General features: G+C 42.3%; 1 protein-coding gene across 1 annotated transcript; it reads right to left on the bottom strand.

The window, feature by feature from the left end:
* Window positions 1–323: 323 nt before the first annotated feature.
* Window positions 324–7,178, bottom strand: LOC119724068. Its single transcript, XM_038194987.1, has 4 exons — window positions 7,029–7,178; window positions 6,167–6,260; window positions 1,963–2,046; window positions 324–1,177 (listed from the first exon to the last, which is right to left on the bottom strand). The coding sequence occupies exons 1-4, from the start codon at window positions 7,122–7,124 to the stop codon at window positions 960–962; spliced, it is 492 nt and encodes a 163-aa protein (XP_038050915.1). The 5' UTR covers window positions 7,125–7,178; the 3' UTR covers window positions 324–959.
* Window positions 7,179–9,616: the final 2,438 nt, after the last annotated feature.

Here is a 9,616-nt window from a genome sequence, read left to right as displayed (position 1 = left end):
ACGTCTTCGATAGGCCAAAAAAAAAAGTCTCCGGTTTCTGGTATGCGCGCGCGTCGCCGTAGCCATGCGCGTCGGCAAAATGAAAAAAAGTGTTTTTTTTTCAATAAAAGATGATGTCTCAAAACCGCCAAACTCACTGGTTTGACTGGAATCCTGCTGCAGCACAATTTTAACGTGTTTTTTTTAGATGGGGTTATGATAGAGAATAAGCTTTATGTGGCCTCTGTGGACTGACTGGACTCCCATATATTTGCACTAAGTTTAGTCGGGCACCATTTTGCAGCATCAACCGACATTAGAAGCAGAAAAAAATAGGTAAAAAAAAAAAAGCCGCATCGCCGCACCACTTTTTGGGCAAGCTCCATACAAGAAACCGGAGACTTTTTTGGCCTTATAGGGAACGGGGCTGATTTTTGCTGATCTTAGCAACCAACGCTCAAGGGCGGATCCAGAACACAATTTTTTTTTGGGGGGGGGGCGCCAAACAAATTTTGGTCTTCCAAAAAGTGTCTCGAAAAAAAGGCGGCTTGGGTTTCGGGGCCCGCTTATTAAGGGCCCAGAAAAAATTGGATTCTAGATGCTCTGTGGTGCAATCTGAGGCTATTTCTAACCACTTTAACTAAATCTTTAGGAGGAATAGATGGTGGTGTACGCAGTGCCTGCCTTTGATGCGACGCCACTTTAAAAAAATTGTTTTGTTTGGGCCCCCTGGATCCGCCCTTGCCAAGGCTTATATATAATATGTGTCGCCTATGTTGTGGCCTTCGGGTTAGGTGAACAGACAATCGGCAATGGTAGAATTTGTGTGGGCCGGGAAACCCAAAAACAAAAAAGAGTCCCACGGAAGTCGGCAATAATTTCAAGTTGAATTAATAAATTCGACTCCAGTATGTTTTGTCTACCGCACAATTGCTTGCTATGACTTGTGATGACTTAATCATTGATTACAACCATGCAAACTAGGGCAGGCAAAACAGCATCTGCTGACCGCGTACTTCGTCGTCGTAATAGTGACTTTCATGCGTTACGACGGCAAGAGGCTTAGCGCAATCTTCGGGTACGGAGATATCATCAAAGATGTTTTCGTAGCAAATGGTGTATCTCCATGAGTGGTCGTAGTCCCAACTGGCTTCGGAGTAGGCGGATTCGCACCACCGATACTTTCCAGCTAGGTCGTCTGGAGATTACAGAGAAAAGAAAGAAGTTGGTTAACAATTAGCCAGCGAATTAATGTCAATAGTATGCCCATAATGCATAGGCTCGATTTTTCCTAGAGCGATTCCGGTTTCATTTTCTAAGTAGTCCATATTCCAATTCTTCTGAGGATTGCAACTTTGTCATTCTGGAAGGGTTTGTGTGTCCCCTGGATGCAAAGGGGTCCGCTCATACCTACTAAGTCCAACGCCTCATAAGTCCGACGCCTCATAAGTCCGAAATTTCGGACTCATGAATCGTCGGACTTATGAGGCAAACAATTTATTTATTCCGCCTCATAGGTCTGACGCCTCATAGCTCCGACGCCTCATAAGTCCGAAACAGCGTTTGTCCATTGTCGGACTTATGAGGCGTCGGACCTATGAGCGGAATTTATGCCTCACAAGTCCGAAATTTCGGACTTATGAGGCGTCGGACCTATGAGCGGAATTTATGCCTCATAAGTCCGAAATTTCGGACTTATGAGGCGTCGGACCTATATGAGGCGTCGGACTATACGACCCAATCCAAAGAGCGGTGTCGTCGGAAGTCTAAGTGCTACTGGCAGGGCCGCCCTAGGCATTAAGGTTGAGGGGGGAGGAACCAGACCAAAAGCAATCCAAAAAATGTAATATAAGGATACCGCCCAGTTGAAATAAAAACGAGGCTGTTGTGTTTGCAAAGCAATGGGTCCTTCCAGTAGCCGCGAACTTGCTAACACATCGATTCCCCAATAAACCCAGTGTAAAGGAACCAATGCGCACTTACCTTGAGAAAAGGTCCAGTCTCTGGATTGTCTTCCTTCTTGGACACTGACCTCGAGTTGGTAAGGGTCCTTCGTGTATTCGACAACTGCAAAGAACAACCGCAATATTTACATGGGCTTTATTTTACAGAAAACTTGCAATACGGCTTCTATAAACGTTGGTGGCAATATATCCGGGTTACCAGGCCCGGATTACTTAACAGGCACAGTAGGCACTGTGCATAGCATAGGGCCTACGAAAAATTTGGGGGCCTACGAAAAATTTGGGGAGGGCCTACGAAAATACCGCAGTGTGCCATAAAACATATAGGCCTTCCCACACACACCCACACGCGCAGATAAAAGTTTTAAGAAAGTTTAAGGGTCTCTCTCGGAATTTTCGATTTCACCAACTGACGCTGTACAGCATGTATGCGTATAAAATGTACGTGTAAAGGCTGTCGTTCAGAAGCACGGTGCCAACCATGGGCGTCAATCGGTGGGGAACGGGGTGACTGATATCGTTCCCCAACGATTTGCGTCCCTGAATAAAAATATGTAACCTACATTTGATTCTATAGCTCGGAACAGCTGATTTAATGACTCCAAACTCGAAAAAGATGTTTAAATGATGATCTTGTGCCAAAATGCAGTCGTCAGAAATTGCCTCGGATCGCACCACAGGGCGCCTAGAATCCATTTTTTTCAGGGGCCCTTAAGCGGGCCCCGAACCCCGCGCCGTTTAGGCTTCTCACTCGAACAATTACTCAGCAAAAACTGTAGTGTTAATTTAACACCATTCGGTATTTATATGTGACAACACCAGTAAAATTTAACACCAGATGGTCCTATATAGATACTAATGGTGTAAATTTAACACCATAGTTTTTGCAGTGTAGTACCGATCAAGATACACATGTTTTATGTACCACCCCCACTTTGAAAAACATATGACGCCCTCGAGAATTGGAGCCAACAGGCTTTTAGAGCTAGGACCAATACCAGTTTGGCCTGGCTTGTTTGAATTATACAGCCCCCCCCCCCAACAAAAGTGCGCTCTGGATCCGTCTTTGTACCCCCACTCCCAATATCTATAGCCACATATTTTTATTATGTAGTTTTTGAGACAGGGACATTTTCCGGTTCGCGCATTAACAAGATTGTGAATCTTCTCGAGATGGAAAACCATCCCTCGAAAACACAGGTGTTAGTAAAAATTATACTCGCTTGTTAAGCACACAATGCGATCCCAATTTAGATCGTTCAGTCGCCAAAGGTTCATGCATTTGCTTTGTTTCATCTCAAATGCCTTTTTATGACCATAGACTTGAGTCAAGGGCGTATGGCAACCCGGACACGAAAAAAAGACCATGCGAGTGGCAGGCTCGTTGAATTGGCTCAGTGCGCCATCATCAGGGGCGTAATTCCCGGGGTGTGGGTGAGGTGATACCCCCACACTTTTTGACCGCGGGGATGGGCTATTGAATCATTCCCCACTTTTTTCCTGATGAGGAAACAATGAGGATTTTGAGGTATTTTCCGAACGTCCAAGTAATAAAATGTATACAATAGTACTGGAAAGTGGAGAAACAAAGTACAAAAAGCTTTCAAAAATGTAAGCGCGAGTATACATAATTGATAACGAGTGCCCAGTATTATGTGGTGTCCAGCCCCCCCCCCCCTTTCGAAAGCCCACGGCCGGGCAATTCGGGCGTTTCATGTGCCACCAAGAGTTTGCCACGGAAAGTTAGTTTTTCCTAGTGCATTGTGGGTGTGGGAGATGGTCGACAATTTTCGCAGCGCGGGACATTTGAAATTATTAGTTTTTCCGGTCAGTAGTTTCGTAAGCGTATGATTCAAGTATAAATTTGCCTTTTTTTCCCTATGTACCAATATGGTGTTTTTAGTAAGGCGGCCAGAACGCTATACCCGAATTTATAACCACTTAGCTTAAGTAACTTAAGGCCAAAAAAAGGTCTCCAGTTTCTGGTATGCACGCGCGTCGCCGTAGCCATGCGCGTCGGCAAAATGAAAACGTTTTTTTTTCAATGAAAGATGATGTCTCAAAACCGCCAAACTCACTGGTTTGACTGGAATCCTGCTGCTGCACAATTTTAACGTGTTTTTAGATGGGGTTACGATAGAGAATAAGCTTAATGTGGCCTCTCTGGACTCCCATTTGCACTAAGTTTAGTCGGGCACCATTTTGCAGTCATCAACCGACATTTGAAGCAAAAAAAAATCAGGTAAAAAAGCCGCGTCGCCGCACCACTTTTTGGGCAAGCTCTATACCAGAAACCGGATACTTTTTTGGCCTTATATGACACTCATTCAAATCGGCTTTGTTTTGTCGACCGTAATTCCAAAAACTGACTCTCCATGGCAAACATTTGGTGGCGCATTGCGTTGTGAATAGCCCGAATGTTATGATTTTGGTCATCCCCCATCCCCCCACCACTCGCAAGCACAGATATACGCCACTGGCCGTCATTGCCCCCGCGTGGTCACGATTAATCATGCCACCGACTGACGTTAATGTGACATTGTATTATAATGGCATCATTCCCTAGACTAAGCGTAAGTACAAGAAAAGATGAAGTTTCCCAAGCTAGCTAAGGGACTGAAATAGAATCAGACTACCAAAAATCCCTTGTAAAAATTTGTAAACGGGTTAGTAGTTTGATATAAATATAATTAGGTTGGGGAAACTTGCTAGAATTTCTCTCAATCATAGTGACATGTCAGTGCCAGCCAAAAGACACGCGACGCGAAATAATAATTGATGAGACAGAATAAGAACGAGCTTGGTAAGGTTAATTGCTCGTAGTGACTGAATAGTCAACTGCTCGGTACATAAGAATGATTGCAGAAAAGAGTTACGTAACAGCATTCATGTATATAGCACGATGCCGATGCATCTTTCGTGCAGCTATGAAACACAAAGTAACCCTCCCACTGCGGAAATAACGATTATGTTTTTATACGCAAAGAGAAAAGTACTTACTGAAACAGCCTAGTTGTTAAGCTGTCAGACAACGGACCCAGGGTTAGGGGTTCGAACCTGCTTGGTGTCATTTTTTTGGTTTTCGATGCCCGCGGTTCTGTCATTTAAGAGTGTTAATTTCCCGTCGTCATTTACCAACTGCAGTTAGCTCGGTCGGTCGGTAAGCTGACTCACAAGTTGGGACTGTCTGCGAAGTCCAGGTTGGCATCTGCGTATAGGTACGGGGTTCTTTTGCTGACTCGGCAGCAAGGCTTAGGGTGCCACCTCGTTTTCCCCCTTTATGGTGCCTGACTTTCGAGGTACATGGATGGACAGGGAAGGAGGTGTGGTGTACCGAGTCCCGGAAGAGTTCTATATGGAAGTCCGACTCCTGAAGACTTGGCCATCGCCACATAACTTTTTGTTTTATTTTATTTCCTTTCTTTCGGAGGACAATATTGCAAGAATGATCAATTTGTTATATTGAGAGCTTGTACTGTAATCGTTCGAAATTAATGTTTAAAATTGCTCGAAAATACAAAATTCAATCCAGCTAAAATATTGTTTATTTCATTATCGCACAACTGCATGTTCATGCTTAGTACCTTTGCGCATACTTTGTTCTGGCCTGTTACCTTTAGTGGATTTTTTTTAAAATCACTCTACAGGGTGACTAGAAAAAAAACGAAACCCAAATGGCAGGACCAATTTTTTAATGCAGTTTTGCTTGTAGCACTTTTAAAATCTAGGATATGAAAGCCCAATCAATAAACTTTCTGTTAGTACAAGAATAACTAAAATCTCATGTACTTTTCACGTTACAGAATTCGGAACACAAACACCGTTTTAACGTTCTGTCCACGGATCACAAAAAAGTTAAGCATTCTTCCAGCAAAACCAAAACAATTCACATGCATCCCTATAAAAATTGTGTTCGTTTGCTGAAAAAACACCGGTGTTACCTTTTTTTGTGATCCATGGACAGAACTTTTAAACGGTGTTTGTATTCAAAACTCTTGAAAAAAAAACTCGAAAAATTACACGAGTGATTTCAATGATTCTTATTTTAAATGAAAGCTTATTGATTGGGTTTTCATATCCTAGATTTTGAATGTGCTACAGGCAACTTGAACTTCATTCAAAAATTGTTTCTGCCATTTTGGTTTCATTTGGTTGTACTCACCCGTTACACGGACAGATTTATGTTGCCCGAGGCTTAATTAACGTCTCTATGAGTTACGTACCTGTTAAGAATTCCTGTCCAAAGAGGGGAATTATGACACAGTGTTGACACACATCCTCAGCGTCGTTGCATGTCATATTGATGCGACTGAATCCCTGATTGGCGGTGGGAAAATCAAAGAAAGGGAATGTAACTTTCTTTTGTTGGGACTTTATACGTTAGACAATATGCGGCAGGAGAATACATGTACAGGGTGAGTCAAAAACAGAGGAACCCAAACCCCCCAAAATATGTTTCATATTAAAAAAAAAAAAAAAAATGAAGCACCAAAAATAGTAATGACTGGAAAGCCAATTTCATAAGCTACTTGTAGATGAAAAAATACTGAAATTATTTAATCCGTTCAAATAATATCACCATTTAAACGCAATAAACATAAAACCTGTTTCGTCCCAAAAAAAGGAGCAATTTATTGTGTATTCTGACTATTTGGAACAACAAAGAAAACTTGTTTCAACAACTGTCAACAACTGTAGTACACAATATCTTTATTAATGACCCTTGTTAGGCAAAACATATTATTTTTAAAATCCACTTTATTAAAAGACGGACCTTTAAAAAGACTCTGTGTAATATTTTTTTACTTTTCAACTGAGGTTTTATCGCTGGTGATGTTTGAAGACAATTTGGACGACGATTCTTGAAATCGCTTTTTTTGACGAAAGAGGTTTAAGGGTCATTGTGTTTAAATGGTGATATTCTTTGAACGTATGGAGCAATTTCAGTCATTTTTCATCTAAAAGTAGCTTATGAAATTGGCTTTCCAGTCAGTATTATTTTCGGTGCTACATATTTTTCTTTTAAATATGAAATATAGTTTTGGGGGTTTGGTTTCCGCTTTTTTTGACTCACCCTGTAGTTACCATTTTTGCTTTTGATGAATCGCTTTCTTCGGCATTCCAGTTACTCTCCACTCTACTGACGACAAGCATCAGACATGCAAGCAGGATTTGGAGCATTTTGGCGACTGATCAGTTTAACAGCTCTGGCCAAATTGTATGTGAAACCTGAGGACCATGCACCGATGTGTATCGTATAAATGCTGTTTATTAATAACTCAATAATTTATGAGTCGGTTTTGTTTTTGCATTAATATGCAAATGTAAACGTCTTTTATTATATTTGTCGAATAAGCAATAGCTTTCGAGTAATTAAATGCCATTCAAGGTAATACATCTTTAAATGCCAGGTACTTTGTTCTTCAGTTCCAATGAACTGTTTTATGTTAATATAATAATAATTTGGGAGGCTAATCATCCTTACTCGCAGCTGGTATGCTGAATTATGCTGGTATGCTACAACGTGGTCGGGCCGCTGGCACGTAAAGGCGCCTATGGCTGCCGACCACATCGCACAAGCCACCCATGCCACCCAAAGTGCAAGAGGTGCAGCGGTGGGCATATACTCGAACCGAGAAACATACTACACCAGAATATCCTACATATTAAAGTTTGTCATACAATTAAGCGCTGTCAGATGTAGGGCGCCTTCGCTCGTACCCCCCCCCCCTCCTGCAAACAGGACGCTGGGAAGGGCTGATTTCTTCGAGCTCTCATGGGATAGATTTTGCGTGACCTGTGACGTAGCATGCAGCGCTGCTGATGAGATACCCATAATGCCATGCGTACTTCCTACACAAGATTCTGTGAAGCGGCATCAGCCCTTCCTAATGTCAGAAAAAAAGTTGCCGATTACATTTCACTATAGCCCCTAAAGCGATCTCCGTGTGAGATGCATATTGTCCATCATGTTTCCAGTGGAATAAGCTAGCTGTACTGCACAAATTGTGACTTCAGTTTTTTTTTCTCTATAGGATTCAGAATATTTACTTACCCGAAATTATATTACAGTGTTTGAAATTACCCGGTCTGAAATGTCCCGGTCTTCAATTTCCACACTGGCGTAAAAATATGACCGAGTAATAATTATTAATAAAATGATTTATAAACCTACTGACAAAGTCAGTGAACTAGCACACCATTTACAAGCGTGCATGTAGGGCAAACTTCTGTAGGATATTATTATTATATTAGTGAGTGCTGCAATCAGAACCGTGATTGGTCAAAACATCAGGCCCGGATTAGGTGTTTCGTAGGCTCTAGGCACCAGTGTTCCGTAGGCCCTACTCCGCTCTAGCCACCGGCACCAAATTCAAGGTACAACGCACTGTACAAATCAGGCCAGGACCCGGGTCCTAGCTCTAAAAGCCTGTTGGCACCAAGGGCGTCAATTGCTTCTCAAAAGTGGAGGTGGCACTGTCTCTTGATCAGAACTAATGCGAGTGCGAAGCCTAAACGGCGTGGGGTTGGGGGCCCGCTTAAGAGCCCTGAAAAACCCTTGGATTCTAGACACTCTGTGGTGACATCTGAGACAATTATGACCACTTTAACCAACTTTTGTTTAGCAAAAGAACATCATCATTTTCGAGTTTGGAGTACTTAAAACCAGCTGAGCTATAGAATCAAAATATGAAGTTTACAATGTTTTATTCGGGGACGAAAATAGCTTGAAGACGACGACATGCCCCTCCGTCCCCCACCAATCGACGCCCATGGTTGGCACCGTGCTTCAGAAGCACAGACTTTACACGTACATTGTATACGTAGGTCATGTATGCTTACGTGATGTACATTTTACGGCGCCGCGCCAGTTGGTGAAATCGTTTTTTAAAACTGTGGGTGTGGGTGTGTGTGAACGTATAAACACTGCCTTATATGGGGTACCGGAACAATGGAAGGTACCCCACAAGGAATGCCCACCGACTTGCGGGGTACCATTTTGGTACCCACAAGTTTTTCACGAAATAGATATATGGATTTTACTCAAAAACTAGGAATTTCCAAGGTGGGTTGATTGGTCGCTAATGGAAGAGTTTTAGAAAAGGGATATTAAGTCCGAATTTCAGCCCAGGAAATTAATTCTGGTTAAAATAAGAGCATTTTGAAATTAGTGTGCGACATTTCAAAATTTTAGTACACGAGAACAAAGGAAGTACCCCACTTCTATGCCTGTGTAAGCGTGGGTGCGGGTATATATAGGCCTATAATTAATTTTATGGCACATTGCGGTATTTTCGTAGGCTCCCGAATTTTTCGTAGGCCCCGGATATTTTCGTAGGCCCTAGACACAGTGCCTACTCTGTGTCTATTGGATAATCCGGGCCTGCAAAACATCATGGGCGTGGCTTGACTGAGGGAGCGGTCTATTTCCCAATGGGACATAAACAATAATGTGCCTACACGCGTACTGTTTTGTCGCAGTGCAAGTACAGTGTGAGTATAAAAAATGAAACACAAATGGCAGGACCAATATTAATTAAGTTCTGCATGTAGCACTTTCTAAATGTAGGATATCAAAGCCCAATCAATAAGCTTTCGTTTAGTACAAGAATCATTCAAAACACGTATGTGTACCTTTCATGTTATATACGGAATGTTGAACACAAAAACCG

This window comes from Patiria miniata, unplaced genomic scaffold (genome assembly GCF_015706575.1).
Source record: "Patiria miniata isolate m_02_andy unplaced genomic scaffold, ASM1570657v1 HiC_scaffold_17, whole genome shotgun sequence".
Taxonomy (NCBI): Eukaryota; Metazoa; Echinodermata; class Asteroidea; order Valvatida; family Asterinidae; genus Patiria; species Patiria miniata.
This window is presented reverse-complemented; position numbering and strand designations above follow the sequence as displayed.

Bases quoted from the DNA above. Each gene is read 5' to 3' on its own strand.
- LOC119724068 (XM_038194987.1), bottom strand. From the start codon at position 7,124: ATGCTCCAAATCCTGCTTGCATGTCTGATGCTTGTCGTCAGTAGAGTG. The intron at 6,261-7,028 runs GTAACTACAGGG...ACCGCCAATCAG, and splicing joins ATTCATCAAAAGCAAAAATG to GGATTCAGTCGCATCAATAT. The intron at 2,047-6,166 runs GTACGTAACTCA...TGTTCTTTGCAG, and splicing joins TGGACAGGAATTCTTAACAG to TTGTCGAATACACGAAGGAC.